The 19,710-nt window shown below is 38.2% G+C and overlaps 1 protein-coding gene across 21 annotated transcripts in view; it reads left to right on the top strand.

Annotated features, from left to right (window-relative positions):
* Positions 1 to 19,710, top strand: part of CADPS (calcium dependent secretion activator) — a 452,259-nt gene that overhangs the window by 351,516 nt on the left and 81,033 nt on the right. For 14 of the 21 annotated variants that reach the window (XM_089518899.1, XM_089518891.1, XM_089518882.1 and 11 more), the window contains 4 exons: positions 306 to 447; positions 9,889 to 10,035; positions 14,829 to 14,984; positions 18,565 to 18,712. In XM_089518899.1, coding sequence (XP_089375025.1) covers positions 306 to 447; positions 9,889 to 10,035; positions 14,829 to 14,984; positions 18,565 to 18,712 — 593 coding nt within the window. The remainder of the gene's footprint in view (positions 1 to 305; positions 448 to 9,888; positions 10,036 to 14,828; positions 14,985 to 18,564; positions 18,713 to 19,710) is intronic. The other 7 variants (XM_089518937.1, XM_089518931.1, XM_089518922.1 and 4 more) reach the window with 1 other exon arrangement.

Here is a 19,710-nt window from a genome sequence, read left to right as displayed (position 1 = left end):
GTGTGACTTGATTTGCTTGTTTTAATTAAGAAATTGATTCTTGATTATTATTAACTTTTTAAGCTGCTAATAAGTTGCTCTCAAAAATATGTGGGTAGAATTCAGAGACATAGCCATGTTCGTCTAGAATATCGGTATGCAAAGGGATCTTGTTGCACCTTTGAGACTAACTGTGCAAAAGAAGTTGAGCTTAAGCTTTTGTAAATTTGGTCTATTTCCTCAGATATGTATGTGCAATAATTGTAATTGTTTAGAGATTGCTGTGCAAGATTTCTTATATATTGTTTATTATTTATTTATTCTAGATAATTTGTGCAATGGAAAATACCACAAACATCTTCAAGACCTGTTTGCTCCACTTGTTGTTAGATATGTCGATCTCATGGAGTCCTCAATTGCACAATCAATTCACAGGGGCTTTGAGCGGGAGTCATGGGAGCCAGTAAAGTAAGGAAACCTCCTTTGATAAAATTGGAGTATTCGGGTACAAGAGGACTCGTACACACATGAATTAGTAAAATATTAGATGCTCTGTGATTTTTTTTTCTCTTTTCATGCTAAAAACAATGCCTTTTTAAAGAATGAAGAAGATACTCTGTAGTATATTTAAATTTATCATTTTATGAATAAGATACATTATAGTTTATTATACATGATTAATTTTGTCTTTGATTAATTATATTTCTCCAGACTCTTTTAGCTCTTTTTAGTTCTATTTAGTTCAGTTATAATACTGCACCAATATCCCTCTTTGAAACAGTTGAGCTGCCTATCAAATAGTTCTGGTGCCTCAGAAACCTAAAAATCCCAAGATACTGTAGGATAGAGCTGTAGCTGTTAAAGTGGTATCAAACTGCATTATTTCTACAGTATAATTGCACCATCAGCACATCTTATATATGTTCCCTCACCACCAGCTACTGGGATACAGTCTATCAGCCAATGATTTTAAATCAGGGGCAGGAACAGCTAAAGCCTAGTGTTCACTAGTGATGTTGGTTACCTCCACATCATTCTACACAGATCGGGAGCCATACAAACCAAACATTTTGCCACATGCAGGCACTTCATGTGGTACAATAGTCTGTAACCACTTGGAAGGATGATAGAAATGGTCAAATAAAGGAACTCCCCTCAGAGTATCAGTTTGAGCTCAAAGACTGGGCAAGTGACATGATTCCTTATAACCTGATTATGGACCTCAGCCTGCGAGAAATATCGTTATTGTGGTAGTTTACAATAAACGCACCAAGAAGCAATTTCCATGCCCATAATACATGAACTGGCCCTAAGATCATCCAGCCTAGTTTGAACTATCTTTGCATACCAGGCTTATGGTTCTAATTTACAGTGTTTTTCACATATAGTCTTAATATTAGCTTCTGTCATTCAAAGGAAAACAAAAATTTTGTACATTTTCCATATCTAGTAATATCTTATCCCTAACATGGATTGCGAATGCCATTATAATTAGTTGTAGTAGTAGCAGGAGTAATATTGTTGTGCCTCATAAAGGTCTAATCAAGTGAACAGTTTTTCACTAGGTATTGTGCTCCTCGTACTTTTGAGAGAGAACACTGAATTATGTTTCAGGAAGCTAGATGGCAAATGGTCATCCATTTGTCAGATTATCGTGAAGGAATAATACCTCTCCAGAATATTTGCTCAGGAGCATTCTGTCACCTGCCTTTTGATCCCTACTATCCATGGTGCTGGGGAAAAACCACAGGAGAGGGCTTTGTGCCGCTAAGAGTGCATCTGCACTGTAGAAATAATGCAGTTTGACACCACTTTATGTGCTGTAGCTCCATCCTATGAAGATTCTTGAGGGTTGTAGTTTTACAGTGTCTTCAGCCTTCTCTCTCAAAGCATGCTGGTACCTCCCAAAACTACAAAATCTAGGATTTTATATGATGCTGTAGCAGTTAAAGTGGTATCAAACTGCATTATTTCAGGAGCCCTGGTGGCACAGTAGTTAAATGCCTGTACTGCAGCCACTCACTCACAAACCTCAAGGTTGCAAGTTCAGTACCAGACATGGCTGAAGCTTGACTCAGGATTGCATCCTTCCAAGGTCGCTGAAATGAGTATCCAGCTTGATTGGGGCAATTAGCTTACAGTTGTAAACCACTTAGAGACTGCTTACAGTGGTATGAAGCGGTGTGTGTGTGTGTGTGTGTGTTTCCTTGCCACTAAGTATTTGAGAAGTTTCTGCAAAGGTTATTTACTGAGCTTACCATAACTTCAGTAGGTGTAAAACAATATTGGCAAACGTGTTGTCGCTTTCTTTTTGAGGGGGCTGCAGAAGGGCTTTCAACTATGGTTGAACAGGGAAAGAAGATACATCCCTCAGCCTTCTGCTGTACCTTCAAATCTTTAGGTCAAACTGTGTTAATGAAATAACATTAGTACCAGCCAAGAAGTCCAATCACAGCACACCTCTTTGAAATATGCGATGGAAGCTTGATAACAGATCAAGCCAGAGCTGTATGATCCTACATTTAACCTAACCAGATGGCTGTATACAAGAACAGTGTGTGAAAGAGTGTGTGTGTATCAATGTCATACAGTACATTAGAATTAACACAAGCCATACATAAAAAAATATTGCAAATTCCAAAGGGTTTTTTTAAAAAGCTAAAAATATATCTTTTTTATTATTCTAATTCCTGAGCTCATTTTTCAAGCTGCAAAACTCACCGAGTTAACTTTCTCTTTGAAAGGTTACACAGCTGGTAAGTGTGGGGAAAACTATACAGGGAAAAATGAATCAAAGCAAGACAGCAGCCCTAACACAGTTTTCCAAAATACTGAATATGCAAGTTAAATCTGTTCTCCAACTGATTTAATGTAAGCAGTCACATGAGGTGAGGGATCATGCCAGCATTGCCTTTGTCTGGCTTGCTCAAGCTCCATAGTATGCTTCAGCCATGCAAGTATCTATCCACTTAACAATGCAGTCAGCAGAATCCAGGTCATCTTGAACCAGGATCATTAGTTCAATAGGAATGTCATAGCATGTGCCCTTCTTGGGGAATAAGTTAAGAAAAATAAATGATTCTGATGCTAGTTCCTGAAACATTTCCAATAACCATTCACTTCAGAATAAATTCATACTGATGCTGTTAGTTCTTTCTCTTCCTTCCTTTCTTTTGTTCCTTTCTTTTTTGCAAAAAGTTTGAGATTCCTTATTGCTGTAAAAATAAATTAGTATAGTTAGAAATAAATTAGTATACTTATTGGATTATATTGACTACTTTGTTAAGTATACTGAACTTCCATCAGCAAGCAAGGCTGCTGTCACACTGCAGAAATAAAGCAATTTGGCACTAGTCAATGAGATGGAATTGTGGGATTTGTAGTTTTGTGAGAGACTTAGCTTTCCCTGTCAGAGAGCTCTGGTGCCCCACCAAATTACTAATCCCAGAATTCCATAGCATTGAGCCAAGTGTCAAACTACATTGGTATAAAGTTACTTTCCTTCTGCTTGTGGCAGCAGCCTGAGCCTGTGATGAGATCTTGCAACACAGGCCCTGGTTTTGGTTTTCGCAGTCTCACTTGCTGGCAGAAGGAAGGTGGAAACATTGAAGATTTTCACACCGGTGCTTACCATGGGTTATGCACCGGTGAAACATTCCTGAAGCATGAGGGTGAGAAAGCCGGTCATGCTTTTGAAATGTCAGTTAAGTGTCCCCTTGCCTCAACCATCCTTGAATCATTCATGGAGCAGCTATTTCCGATTAACGGGAACTTTGCATTAATAGAAAATGGCTGCTCCGCGAATGATTCAAGGATGGTAGAGGCAAGTGGATGCTTCACTGACATTTCAGAAGTACGACCGGCTTTCACACCCTCACGCTTCAGGAATATTTTACCGGCGCTTAACCCATGGTAAGCACCCGTGTGAAAATGTTCATCATCCACCCATGACCAAACTGCCAGCTGAACAGACCTCCTTTTCTCAATAAATTTGTTTTTGATCTACTGTCTGGTAAAGTGATTTTGGGAGGGCAGTTACAAATGTGGCAATAGTGTCAATAGAATCATGACTATGTAGGGATTGTGAAAACAGAGCAGTTACAGATACGTTACTGTTATGCATCCATAACTAGCACAGTGGGTGCCAGCTGCTATTTTTTTAAAAAAAAAATCACATTAAAAATGCTTTAAGTACAAAGGAGAAGGATTTCATTTAACAGGGAGCCAGTGATGTATCACCAAAAAGAAGAGCAAAGGAGGGTGGAAATGCATAAAATTTCACACGCTGGTTTAAATAGACTTGTGCAAATAGAGATGTTATTACTATAACTTAGGTAGATACACAGTACAACTCACCATAGTGAAGAACACTTTAACTAGGTGACTTGGGAACATCCTCTGTCTCATATCCAGGTGTCACTGATGGAGGATTTTTCTCTGTCCTCTAGAGCTCTTGATGGACCATCCTGCTATCTTAACACCTGAGAAGCTAATCTTTTTATGTCTATAACTCTTTCTCCATTCCATCTATTGATGCTTTTTCTACAATCCTATGCATGTCTATTCAGAACTAAGTCCCTTTAAGTTCCAGAGGCTTATTCTAAGTTGTTTAGGATTATAGCCTCAGTATATTGTAGACTTGGGAAACCAAAATCTTCCCAGTTCCCTTTTTTCCTTCCCTTTCTATCTAGCCTAAGGAAGAGCTCTTTCCAAGCTGCTCAGCATGGCAAAGAAGTAATCATACGGTTTGCTATTTAAAAATTATAGCCACTTGAACACGGACCCTAACAATCCCCTTGCTCTTCATCTTCAGAAATCTTTTAATGAGGTCGATAAAGTTCTGCAAAGTTTGTGCTAATTTCTAGATTTTTGTACTGAACAATTAATATATGAGATCACAAACCAAATGGCAAACCAGCATATCATTATGAATTTGTCTGTTCTATGGATGCAGTCTATAGCTGAATTCTGCATTTCGTTCTTAACCCTAAAAAAAGTACCTTCATCTGGGAGGCATGGACTCCACTAATTAAAACATTGAAGCCCTCCATTCGATCTTTTTATCTCTACCTCCAGAGCAATCTGCTTCCATACAATCCGCCTCGTAGGGCTCCCTGTCAGGTCCTCTGGGAGGAATTTATTACAGCCCTTAAAGACCAGGTTGACGGCGACCTCCCAGAGGACATTCTCTGCAACCGCTCCCAACTTATGGAATGGCCTGCCGGACGAGATCCGTCAAATTACCAATCCAGAGAGCTTTAAAAAGGCCATCAAGACGGATCTCTTCCGGCAAGCCTTCCTGGAATAAAATGCTCGGCCACAAATAAGACCTCCCATCCAGTGAACTCTGCCCATGATGATTTTTATTTAGCTTAGTCGGTTTTAATATGTAGTTTTTAATCTTACATTGTTTAATCTTGTTTTAAGGAGGGTATTATGTATATAGAGATTATTTTAACCTGTTGTACACCACTTTGATTGCCTGGCAAAAAGCGGGATAGAAATAAAAATTTTATTTATTTATTAATCAAACAAACTCTTTTAGTAAAGCTGCTTAATAAAAACAAAGAGACGTGCTCCTCAGCTTTTCTCTGACCCCATCATCTGACTGTATGTGGGCTTGACTGGGAGGGAAGTGGAAGGTGATGCTTGGAAAGGCTAAAAAGATGAAAGAGGAACTGAAGAATGTGAATAAAACACTCCTTCTTTCAGCCTTTTCCAGTCAAGATAGCTTTCCAAATAAATGGATAACATTGAAATGGAGGTAGTCAGGAGGAGATGCTGGCTGTGTGGCCACTTTACCATCAGCCCAGGTAGTCAAAGGGTAACTTAATTAGGAAAGGTTGAGCAGGCAATCTATTATTCTATTATTAAGGAGCCCTGGTGGCACAATGGTTAAATGCCAGTACTGCAGTAACAAGGTTGTGAGTTCAATCCCAGGCAGGGCTCCAAGGTCGACTCAGCCTTACATCCTTTCATAGATCATTAAAAGGAGTAAGCAGCTTGTTCGGGGCAATTGGCTTAAACATTTTAACCGCTTAGGGAATGCTAGTTCACTGATAAGTGGTATAGAAATGTACTTGCTATTGCTATTGCTACTCTACCCAGTCAAGAACTATGATCAAGGATGTGACAGTGAAATGTTTTTCTATAAATCTCACATCTTAAGCATCTCAAAAGCTTGCTTCCAGGGCTGGGAAACTCTCTTGATCTAGTTTTGGGCAGCTCCAGGAGTTACAAATTAATGATAAGGAAAATTCCATCAGGACCATATTAACTGAGGCTTAAGATCCTGTATCTGCAATGAGTTGGAATTAGACCCACTTACACTCATAATAGTTCATATACAGATTAAAAAGTCATGATTTAAAATGGACTGGATAGGCCTGGATATACATACATAGGATTGCCTTATGACATGTTTTATCAAATGTTTTATTAATTCAAAAATTTCATTCTGTTTCATTCATTAAATCAATAGGTAAAAATAATTTGAAGCAACTTTTGATTATCCATGTATACTGTGTTAAAAATGTAAATAGTGTTTTTGTTCCTGTACACCAAAGTTTTCCCCTGTCCTCTGCAATTATTATGAATTTAGTGTGACTGAAGTGATCACCCATATATGCTTATAAAAATTCCTTTAAGGATGCAATCTTAAATACACTTTCTAGGATGTAAACCCCATAGGTTGACTGAGTAAACAGAAATAGATTTATAGTGCATATTGCTTAAGATGTGATAAGTAAAAGAGTATCTTACAAGTAAAAGCAAATGGTTGTATTTACAAAGTGTTTTTTTCTCCTAGTTTGATTATAATATACCACACTTTATTAAGCCGCTCTACTATAGCTGGAGCAGGAAGACATTTCCACTTGGTGGCGACCAAACATCTTCCATCTGGAATGACTGGGGAAAGTGTTATGAGATATACATGGATGAAATGTAGCACAAAAACAGGAAGACATCTGGAGAAGACACTCCTGGACAAAAGTGGCTTGCAGCAGCCATACACAAAAGTTCACTGCACAAAATCTAATCCAAAAATAGTTTTGTGTCAGTGTCTGTGTTAGGCTTCAAAGAAGTTAGGTTAGGTTTCAAAGAATAGTTAGATTTCAAAGGAGTAATAGACATGCCCACAGGCAACTCATATACACAGAATTTTTGTTAGTTTCAGTGTCACATTTACAATATTGCATATGATTACCACTTCTTTGCACCCCGAGTCACAGTTACGTCTTACTTGTCACTTAGATCTAAGTAACAGGCACAACACTAGACTGCATAGTTATCATCCTAGGCACCTTTCCATGGAGTACGTTCCATGGCGCTAAGAACTACTCACTGGAAGTCTGCTGAAATCTCTCAAGCTACTACTCTGCCTGGAATATCTGAAGCCTTAAATCTGTCAGAAAATTTTGGGAATTATTTTGGCAATTACTAAAATGTGGATTGTGTAATGTCAGTGTCAGTTTCATCTTGACATGGGGACAATAAGATGGTGCCAATAAAGAGGAAGACCTAAGCTTGTAAAATATTGGCCATTTTGGCATAATAGTAAATGTGTATTCATAAATTGGTACATGCTTGTCTCTAAGGCCTGGGCACTGGGAGATGCTTTTAGAATGAGGTTCCAAGGGATTTCTGAATTAATCTCACACTGTGACAGATGATGTGATGTATAAATATTTGAAGGACAGATAGGAGTTTCACTTCTCTTAAACTGGGTGGACGGTACTTAAATTATTTTATTTGATATAAGAAATGGCTGATACAAGAGTATTTTTATCGCAATCTCTGGAATATGTCTGTTATAACCAGCTGTCCTTAGCAAGCATTGTTTATGTCATTACAATGTTTGTTTCCTGTAAGCATAGTAGAAATCCTCAGTGAACATATTTCGAGATAACAAAATTTTGTTTTTCGAGATCCTTGTTTTCTGGTCATGTCTGTTTAAGTAACTGTGCCAACCTGCAGTATACATTTTATCTGTAATAGCTATTTTGTTAAATTATAAAATATTCAGTAAAGAAAACCAGTTAAATCATATTTCAGATAGGCAACTGAAACATCCTGGTATCATAGTTCTAGGTCTCACTGAAACAATAACCCTGCATCTGGGCTGTAATACCTATGGGGGCTCCCATGATGTGACATTTCTCTTTACTAGAGGGAACCCACCAAAGCAGCATTCCCCTGGGGAAAATTTGTCAGGAGCCATGTTTCAGCATTCAGGAGAGGGAGAGTAGGTGACAAATGGAAGAAAAGTTGATATGTTTGAGCAATCTGTATTGTTCATTTTAGACACTTGTGCAATAGGGACCTCTATTCCTGGCATTCACTTTGCTATAATTAATAGTTTCAATAACACTGCTGCATACTTATCCATGAGTATGTTTCATTGAGTTTAATAAGATGTGTCTGAGTAGACATGGATTGCAGTGTAATAATGCAGTCCTTTGCAGACTCATTTGCAAATAACTCCCAGTGAACTCTACAGTCCTTGGATCTAAGTTAACAGGCACAACACAAGGCTGCATAGTTATCATCCTAGGCACCTTTCTATGTAAGTGCATTTTATGGAGATAAGAACTACTCACTAGAAGTCTGCTGAAGTCTCTCAAACCACTCCTCTGTTTTGAATATCTGAAGCCTTAAATGAAAATTTCCATGGGTAAATTCTTTTCACTTTACAAACGTCTCCAACATGGCACACTATACGACACATAGCAGAAACCATTACTGCTAGAAATCGTAATAGAATATTACTTACCTGTAATGGCTCAAGCGTATCCTGGGAAGAACCAGAAAGTCACTGTCCAATTTCATTCTGAGCAGAACTCAGTGGCTTGTTTAACTAGCAGTAGTAATTAATTTTATATGAATACCCAAAATAAGTTGTGCATGTAAGGATTTCCTGTTCAGTTGGATGGCAGAGACAATTAGGTATATGGATCCCATTCAGTTGAAAAAAGGAAACACCAGTATAAACCAGTGTAAACTCATGAATAAACCAGAGAGCTCCATGTGCTCAATGGTATGCCTATGTGCCCTTATCTCATCACTGAGCAAATTGGGCCCTACAGATGTTGTCAGACTGCAACTCCTATCAAACTTTGCAAGCATAGGCAATGGTGAGGAATGCTGGGAGTTGTGATCCAATAGTAACTGGAGGTCAGCACTCTGACTGCCCTTGCCATATGGGATCAGAGAGCTGCATGAATACATACCTGTTTGAGTTGTTCACGTTAAAATGGAATGATTTTACTCAAGTCCAAAGGAAAATATTTGTTTGCAAGTTAGTAAAACCATCTTTTAAAGTACATATGTGCATGCACACACACACTTTTTAATATTTAAGCTAGGCTTTTTAGGCTAAAATCCTATCCACATTTATCTGGAAGTAATTCCTGTTAAATTTAATTGGATTTTCTTCTAAGTATACCACTGGATAGCATTGTGAGTGTAGTCATTATCGTTCTGTCCTTCCAGTCTTCATTGTTAATAACTTTGAACATCTGAATGTGTCCCATCAAAAAATTAGAAGCTAGTTTCTGTGCTTTGAAAAGTTCTCAAAAGATGTACGTTATGTCTTTCTGTATTATTGATGTTTTAATTTGCTACTTTGTAAATGTTTCTTCTTTCATTTCTGTCCTTGCTCTCTTTTCGTTTAAGCAACCTGTTGTTGTTGTTGTTTTTATTGCAGACTGCTGAGGTGGAGGAAATCCCAAATCCCACTTTTATGCTTTCCATACTCATGCTTCTCTCTAAAATGTTTTTGGTTTGGGTCTTTTTCTTGTTGTCTTGCTGTGAACTTTGCAGATTTGTTTATGAGTGCCACCGTGCTTCTGCTGCATCTGCATTGTCACCGTGATGGTATTTTTTTCTTTCTGTCTGTTTCTTCCACAGGAGTTTAACAAGTAATCTGCCCAATGTGAATCTACCAAATGTGAATCTCCCTAAAGTTCCAAATCTACCAGTTAACATCCCGCTAGGCATCCCCCAAATGCCTGCCTTTTCTGCACCGTCATGGATGGCTGCTATATATGATGCTGAGTGTGTATTCAGTTCAATAGATCTCATTTAAATCAAAAGTAATCTTGGCATGGATATGGATTGTTTATTTCTCTCTTTCATGTTTAGCTATATAGTCATATCAAAAGAAAAACTAAGATTGATGCATAGCAATAAAAAAGCCAACTAAATCTGGCATACAGTTCATTATAATTTAACATCAGTATGTATATCAAAGGCATATTTTCCCACTTATTTGACACTTAAATCAACATTTCTGCTGATAAAATTGTCCAGCACAAAAAATACTGTTGCTGTATGTGGCCATGAATCTGAACCATAAGTGTTAGTGTCATGGGGTTTTGCATTTTTTAAAAAAAATCATCTTGTACCGAAATAAAGTTTGTCATGACTTGGATCGGATCAAAGAACCAATATATTTTATTTTCTTAGTTCCTGCTTTCATCCATGATTGAATAATAATAATAAAAACAATAAAAACAACAATAATGTTATTTGGCATGATTCATCTAGAAAAAGTATAAAAGCATGGAGAAGTTACTTTTTTAGATTGCAAAAATATTTGGAGTTGTAATTGGGAAAGATTATGTTTCCAAGCTGAGTTTACCCTCAGCTGCTTTATCTTGGGGAAAGCCATGGTGTTGCAGTAGTTTGGATGTTGGACTAGGACTCTGAGAAACCAGGGTTCAGATACCTAGAAATCCAGCAGGTGATCATGGATAAATCCTACTCTTTCAGCCCTAGAAGAAAGCAATGTCAAAGTTCCTGAATAATTCTTGCCCAATATAGGCTTGTCTAAGAGTTGCCATAAGCCAGGAAATGCTTGAAGGCAAACAATGTACAACAAAATAATTATATGTGACTGAAGCCTAGGACAACAATCCTGTAATCACATTACATGAAGGAAAAGAAAAATCAGCAACAGCATTGTAATCAGTGACGAAGGCCCAAAATGCACGGGCCAAATAAGGCAGTTTCCAGCTGCTTTCAGAGTGTGGTGTTCCCAGCCAGGAAAAGCCAGCCCAAAAAGGAGTGAATTTAATTCACTCCTGCCAGCAGCCTGTTTAGGGAATTTATCACACGGGAGGAATTTCTCTTAATTTCGAATGAAAAGAAAGTGGGGCCAGAACACATTCACGTGAATTCACTAGTTCAGCTAATCTATTTGAATGTGAATTGCATTTGAACTGACTTCCCATTGCCCGAAAATAGCTTGCCATTACCCGAAATTGCGTATGATCACCTCTCACGCAATAACGTGAAACCCCATGATTGTGTTCGGACTGACTTCCTATTGCCCGAAATTGCGTGTGGTAGTCTATCATGCAATAACGTTAAACCCCATGATTGCATTCGGATTGCCATTGGATTATACTTCCAATTTCCCTTGTCTGATAACATCCTAGGACTGCAGCAGTGGCCCATGGTCCCAGCACTATTGGGGGCAGAGGCCACTCCTTCCAGGCTGCCTGCTTCAGACCCTTGACAAGCCGATGCCTTCACTAATGTCTGCAAATAACCTTACGGGAAGAATTTTTCTGTCTGTGTAGCTGAACATTAGAAAGGCAAATGTTTCCAAGACTGTGACAAAGGAGCCCCCTCTGCAAAACAGAAGAGATTGCAGCAAATTTTTGGCTACTTTTAAATTGACTGGATTTGAAAATAGTTTTTTATGCTCATGTTTTCCCCAGTCCTGTTACCATGTCATTTTTTGCCTGCCACTTTGGTGTTCTCTTCCACTGTATCTGGAGATTATAAAGTACATGATTTTTATTTTTTTTTGAGCCTGGTAATACCACCCTCTGAAGCCACTGAAGTCAAGACCATGGTTTTTGGTATGGTGAGGGATTCAGCCTGGTCGGTCAGAGAGTTCTGGTTCCTCACCAAACTACAAATCCCCACAGGATAGATTCCTGGCAGTTAGAATGGTGTCAAATTGCTTTAATTCTGCAGTGTGGCTACACTTAACGGGAAGCATCATTTAGTTAATCTGTACAAAGTTTCATTGTAAAGAAGAGATAACTACTTTCCTCCGTCCCATAGCATAGCTTCAGTGCTGTGGAACAGGTGGAGCTTATCCACTCATGTAGGCACATGAGCTTCTTCTTGTCACATTTCAAATATTTAAAGGTGTCCTCTTTGTGCATACATGTTGATAGAGTATCCAAAAAATCTCTTAGAAAAATCTCCCCTCAAAAGAAAATGATGATGACATGATAATACTAAGAACAGCTGGAGAGCCAGATTGCTGTGGGACCACATTAAACCTTTCCTGCATATCATTTTCTCACTAAAATTTGCCCCTCAAACAACAAAGACACTTTCTGCACTATAAAAGATCTTCAGGACACCTTAAGTTTCCCCTGAAAGTATATAGTGGCTTTAGAGTGAGACTTTAAACTGGATCCTGGTTCTCCAATGTGACATCTAATTTGTAATTAATTCTAATTAAAACTGTAGGCATGTCATTTATGAACAAGACTAGAGATCTGAAATCTAAAAATTACCTGACTAAACCCTTTAGTTTTTGAACAATCATTTGAAATCAGGAATTTGTACTTAAATTTACATCCAAAGACTGTTTCTTGGGGGGGGGGGAGTACAATGGAATGCTGTTACATGAGAATTTTGTGTTTATTTATGTTTGAAAATACTAAAAAAAATTAAATACAACTCATATTCATGCTAAGCTGACTTATTAAAGGTTAGACTAGAGTAGGCAGTATATGTAAATAGTAACAGGAAAAAAATTCTCTGTGCATGCTCTGTGATATTGTTTTGTTTTGTTTTGTTTTTGAAAAGATAAGAATCAAGGCGTCAATCCTAAGCATGTTTACTCATGACTAAGTCTCACTGGATGACAGGAACAGCATATACCCATGAGCAGATGCATTTAGGATTGCAGCCCAAGTCACTGTAAAGGAGCAGTCATCTTAAAACCTTTTAAAAAAAATAATAAAATATGAACATGAAATGCCTTCTATACATGACATGATGAAAAAGATTAAGATGTTGCTGCTGGGTGAGCTACTAAACTCGTCAGCTTGAAAACAAATGTCTGTATGTATATTGTTCTCCACTTATTATAAAATACAAAACAGTGAGTTCTTGAAATGGGAAATGCAAAACAGGCCAGAGATTTCCCCCCCCCCCCTAAAATTATGTAAACAGATGGGTGTCATCATGGTGTAATAATAAATAGCTGTTTTTGCATTGCTGGGCATTTAATTGCTTAAAGCAAAATATATATATTTTCCCCAAAAACAAGTTAAACTGGGGTGTGTGGTTTGGTTTTTAAAAGAAAAGGTAACCATTTCCAGTGTAGGTTTAAATCAGAGGAAAATGAACTGGTGCTGAGCCAGTTATGCCACTGATGTAATGCATGCTACCTCTTTGGTTAATCATTCATTCAAGGAAGTGCCTGATTCTCTATCTTTTCATTGATCTGCTCCCTCAGCTCCCTCCTGCCCCTTTAGGACCTGTTTCAGTGTTTTCACATCATTACATGGATACATCTTATCTCCTACAACTAAGTTGATGCATTCTTTGAATAATTGCTTTTATTAGAACAGGATTCAAAGGACCCCCTCTTGGCATGTTGGGAGTATGGTTTTCACCCTGCGGTAGCCATGTGTGCATTTAGCAATATCTCCCCTTCTGTAGCATTAACTCAATGCAGCTGGCATCTGTCACAATAGAAACACCCTTCTACCCGTTTCTATAGACGATATCAGCATGAACTCGTAATGCATGGTGTGTAAATAAAAAATCACTGTGTTAGCATTAGTGGTACGCGAGGAGTGGAATAAACCTCTTGAAGTTTTCTTGTTCACACTCATTATGTTAAAAATAAGAGAAATAAAGAGAAAAGGGATAATAAATAGATGCATAAATTTCTCAGAGTAAAGTACAATCCAAAGCTTGCATTTTATTGAGCATATAAAGGCATTAGACATGATTGTAGCTGAACAGAAGTCTAATCATAACCAAAGCAGGATATCCCCATCTTTATGGAAGATCTGGGTAAGAAAATCTGCATTTTTGAAAGAAATCTGATCTACAAAAAAGACTTGGCAAAAAGAAAAATCTTTAAGAGAATGCTAGTCAGATATATTGGTCCATCTGTCTCCTCCACCATCCCTCCCCAGCAATCTGAACCTGAAATTAGATAGAGTGGTCAATGATGAAAAAAAAACCTTTCTGAGATATGTAAAAGATCGTCTCATTGTGAATAATTCATCACCCTTACTCTATTTTCCAGCTATTCAAAAAAAGTGTCCTCGCTCACCACTTGTTAGCACGTTCCTTGTTTTTTTTCCTTTGAACCCCTTCTGATGGGGAGGTAGGGAATAGAGGGAAAAGAACAAATCTCATATTTTGGGAAAATAAAATGCATGAAACCTAAAAAAAAATAACCACATACATGTGAGTACTGTGGTTATTACCAACAAGAGAATTCCCTGCACCTTATAGAGCCTCAAGTTCAATAACTACACAAGCTAGTGTAGTTATTGAAAGGGGCTGATTTTGTTGTTGCCATATGCACTGTTTCCAGACAAATGTCCGTATCTTCTTATTTTACTTGTCTTCCATGTCTGACCTGGAAAGACTTGAGACAGCTAGGTAGACTAGAAAAAAATTATGCTATAAATCCTTAAACCCTGATGCTGGAGATTCTCCATGGCTTTGTTCTGTGTCTCCAATCACTGTTATGCCCCCATTGTATGTGCAAGAGCAATCTCCACATCAGGTTTCCAGAGCCCAAGAGCAGTATGTAATCTCTCTTGGTGTTGTTTTTCATGTCATCCCGGCAGCAATGGATCGGGAACATCAGAAGATCTGTTCTGGAAACTAGATGCCTTACAGACCTTCATCAGGGATCTACACTGGCCTGAAGAAGAATTTGCAAAACATTTAGAACAGCGCCTGAAACTTATGGCTAGTGATATGATTGAATCTTGTGTAAAGAGGTAAGTGCAAACATGTAAATAAAAAGGGTTCTTTATAACTAAAATTAATGAATTTTGTTTTGCTTGCCCCATGCAATGGTCTTCTTCAGTCAGGTTTGCAGATGACATCAAATTAGGGGGAATAGCTAACATTCCAGAGGACAGGATCAAAATTCAAAATGACTTTAATAGATTAGAAAGCTGGGCCAAAAATAACAAAATGAATTTCAGTAGGGAAAAATGTAGGATACTACACTTGGGTGGTAAAAATGAAATGCACAAATACATCTGGCTTGATAACAGTCCATGCGAAAAGGATCTAGGAGTCTTACTGGACCACAGGCTGAATAGTAGTCAGCATTGTTATGCAGCAGCTAAAAAAGCCAGAGCAATTCGAGGCTGCATCAATAGGTGTATAGTGTCTAGATCGAAGAAAGTAACAGTGCCACTCTATTCTGCTTTGGTCAGGCCTCACATGGAATAACACTGTCCAGTTCTGGGCACCGCAATTCAAGAATGTTGAGAAGCTGGAGCATGCCCAGAGGAGAATGACCAAAATAGTGAAAGGTCTGGAAACCATGCCTTATGATAAGACACTTGGAGAGTTGGGTGTATTTAGCCTAGAGAAGAGAAGTTTAATTAAAGGGATGTCATACTGAGAATGGAGCAAGCATGTTTTCTGTTGCACCAGAAACTAGGACATGGAATGATGGATTCAAGCTACAGGAAAAGAGATTCCACTGAAACATTAGGAAGAACTTTCTGACTGTAAGAGGTGTTTGACAGTGGAACAAACTCCATTGGAGAGTGGTGGAATCTCCTTCTTTGGAGATCTTTAAACAGAGGCTAGATGGCCATCTGTCAGGAGTGCTTTGATGGTCTCTTCCTGCATGGCAGGGGTGTGGACTTGATGGCCCTTGGGATCTCTTTCAGCTCTACGATTCTATATACAGAAGTTAAATATAAAATAGCAGATTCAATATTTATTACATTTAAAATACCACTCACACACTCTCAGACACACTCTCAGACACACTCTCACACTCGTCTCTAGCTGGGACCCTGAAACACCACACATTTATTCCTAAACTTACTGACCCTTAACCCTAAATCTGCCACACCCTTTCACTCAGACAAACTGCCTTCCTAATACCAATTGTCAACTGACAGTTAAACTGTTACACAACCAATAAATTAAAAAATAGCTGCTGTTGTCACACTGCAGAATTAATGTAGCTTGACACAGCTTTAACTGCCATGGAATACTGGGATTTGTAGTTTGTCGTGTCAACAAAGCTCTCTGACAAAGAAGGCTAAATATCTCACAAAACTACAAATCCAAGAATCCCATAGCATAGATATCAAACTGCATTAATTCTGCAATGTAGATGCAGCCAACATTTCTCATAGGTGCTCAGCCAGAGAGAGAGGTGCTGAATCCCTTCATGAGCCATGACCTACTATGTCATGTCTGGCTCTGGGCTTTTGTGTGGAACATACTCAATTCTTTACACACAAACACTTGTTTGGACATAGAGATAATTTTTATACTTGTATTGGAATCAGAAAACACCACACAGTTCAAACAACAAAGCAATGTTTTTCTTCCTCTTTAAGAAGGTTATGCTTGAAAAGCGTTTCCTCTCTCATAGAGTCTAGAATTAGTAAGCTTCAAATTCATTGCTGTGGTGGTGGTGGTGGTGGTGGTGGTGGTGGTGGTGGTTATTGAGGTTCCTGGAATTTTAGGAAGAGAACTATAATGAGAAGATCAGTAAGTATGGACAGAAGAGGCTTCTTTAAAAAAAAAAAAAAACTTATCCAGAATCACAACTCAGGCAATATCTGCCTTTCAGGGCAGGAGGACACTTAATAGAAGAAAAATGGGGCTACTGAAAAAATATATTTCTTTCTCTCTCCTGCCCCTGTGTAGCTGACTGAATGATGTGCCTTCATTTTATCTTTACCAACCCTGCATTCTGTTTGATTAATTGTGTCATATTGCAGGGAAGGCTTAGAAAATTCACCATAAGGGAAAGGGTGAAATAGATATTGGGGCTCCTGTTTTCATCAGCAAGCATGTGTCTTCCATTGTGTCTTCATCATGTCTACAGCAGAAATCAAATTTTAATGGAAAAAGCCTCATTAGAGCTGCTGGAACTTACAGGTTTTACAGGAAGATTATGCACTCATTTTAACTACCTGTTTTGCAATGAAACCTGAAGAGGTGTTATGTATTTATTTGGCAAAGAAGCAGCTTATAGTAGCTTGTGTGACAGTTGAGACGAGGATAGGCAAACAAGTCACACTGTGGGGGGAAAAATAAAATGTGCTAATTCAGTACTACTTTGGAGCCAAGTAGTTAACAGGTTTGTATAATCTATGCTTAGTAATGAGCATCTATACAGTTTTCTGTAATTCAGTGATTGATCTACTTGGACCCTACTTTGTGTCACCTTTAAATTAGTTGTACCAGCTATATTATAAGTTTGCCTTTTTATCACTTGCCTTCATAATATCATCACACATGTTGGTATGTGAAGGTACTTACCTCAAATTCCTATTCTTTAATGTAGCATAGGAATGTAATAATCTGAGAAGTACAATGAACTTTAAAAGCTATTTTCATACTATATTGCAAGAGAGGGAGAAAGACAGAAAGTTTATTTGTTTTCACAGAATCATATAGTTGGGAGAGACCATAAGGGCCATCCCGTCCAGTTTTGTTTATATACAAACTGGCATGCTTACCCCAAAGCAAGATAAATGGGGTTTAGGTGACCCTTTGTTTGGAGCAACTATTGCTGGGTTTGAGCTGCTATGCAGCTTGAAAGTTTGCTGCCATATCCTGTCAATATATTCAGACCACTCATTTTTGCATTATGGCACTTACATTATCAGATTATTTCATTGGTCACCAGAATTGTTAAATGCTGTTATCTTCAAACTAGGGATGTGAAAAATCTCCCAATTTCAATTTCATTCCAAATTGCACTTATAATTGTACTGCATTACAACACTTTAGCCAAGATCCTTCCCACTCTACATATATACACAACCTACTTTACAGCTGTTGGCACACACCCATAGGCATTTAGTGGGTGGCCACTAAATCACTATGGGTAGCACAGAGGAGGTATGGGAAACCTCCTTGCACAATCACCATAAAGGAACATATGCAGGCATAATGCTGGAATGTATTGCTGGTAGAATTTTGGCTTTTGTGTTCAATTTCTGCTCTGAAATTTGTGTAATTTTGTTTATGTGTTTTCCTAATTTTTGCATTTATTTGTACAATTTTCCTGATATGTGCAATTTTTTATATTTCTGTGCATTTTTCTAATTATGTGCATTGTAATCATTCCCATTTTAAAGTGTGCACAATAGTGTGTGTACATCTTATTTCTTGTCATTTAAACATTGCAAATGTGTAAATGTGCAAGCTGAATTTTTGTTGTTGTTGTTATTGTTTTGGTTTGGTTTTTTTGCACAAGACCTGACAATGTGGAAAATAGTACTGTGGTTGTGAATTTTAAATCAAACAAAATATCCATCCCTACTTTCAACTCAACAGAAATTTTCTTTATTTTATCCTATTTAACAGAACCAGGATTGCATTTGAAGCAAAGCTGCAAAAAACAAGCCGGTCAACAGATTTCAGAGTCCCTCAATCAATATGCACCATGTTTAATGTTATGGTTGATGCCAAAGCTCAGTCGACAAAACTTTGCAGTATGGAAATGGGCCAAGAGGTAAAACTTACACACTTTTTTTTAAAAAATGTATATCTATATACATATACAGTCCGTCTTCGCCTTACGCGGGGAATCCGTTCCGGATCCCTCTGCATAAGGCAAATTCCGCCTATGCTCGAGCCCCATTGGAAACAATGGGGCTCGTGTGCGGCGGCGCAGCGGCACGGGCATGCACGGGGCGCAAGGGGCGCGCGCGCCCATTCAATTGAATGGGACGCGCCGCCCCGCGCACACCCCGCGGCTTGAACGCGTATGCTCAAGGCCGCGTATGGCGCGTCCACGTATGGCGCGGGCACGCTGTATATAGACAGATATATAAGGGGGGGGTAAATCTGGATCTCATATACTGTTGAGTTGAGAAACATTCTAACAGTTGTGGATTTAGTCTTTCATATATAGACTATGCAGATGAAAATGCAGGGTCACTCCGTCAAACAAATCTCCATAATGAATATGGACACTCAGAAACCCAGTCACTTAAAACTGACTATTGATATGGACTGTGATATACATAAAGTACCTCTAAAGCCTATTTATACTTGAAAGTGTTTTATATTGAGTCATTAACTCCACCTTGTAACCATATTTATGTTTACCTGAAGTCTCTATGTTTTAATGGAACAATAATCCTGCAAAAGAGTTGTTGTTTTCACCATTAGGTGAAGGAAAGCTCTTGAGTAATAAAAAACTTCAGTAAAGGAAGTAGCGCAAATTAAATTTTTCAGGCTATTGATTAATGACATAAAATCCCACCTGATTTGACTTCTTCAAGTTTTATGTTTTTGCTCCATCCAGGTTCTTAATGACTCAATGATTCAGAATGGTCCAGTCTCATCATCTGCTGGTCTAATTTATTTTCCTCTCAAAACATTGTTGCAACTTGAAAATTCTTGTATGTGATATTGTGAAGTAGAAAGACATGCTAAATTGAGCTAGATAACATACATCATCATAATCCATTTTTAGTCTGAAGGCTTAAAATAATAGTCAACATT

Source organism: Sceloporus occidentalis, unplaced genomic scaffold (genome assembly GCF_023333645.1).
Source record: "Sceloporus occidentalis isolate IW3139 unplaced genomic scaffold, rSceOcc1.0.p SCAF_1, whole genome shotgun sequence".
NCBI classification, from domain to species: Eukaryota; Metazoa; Chordata; class Lepidosauria; order Squamata; family Phrynosomatidae; genus Sceloporus; species Sceloporus occidentalis.
Note: the sequence above shows the minus strand (reverse complement) of the source record. Positions and strands in the feature narration are given on the sequence as shown.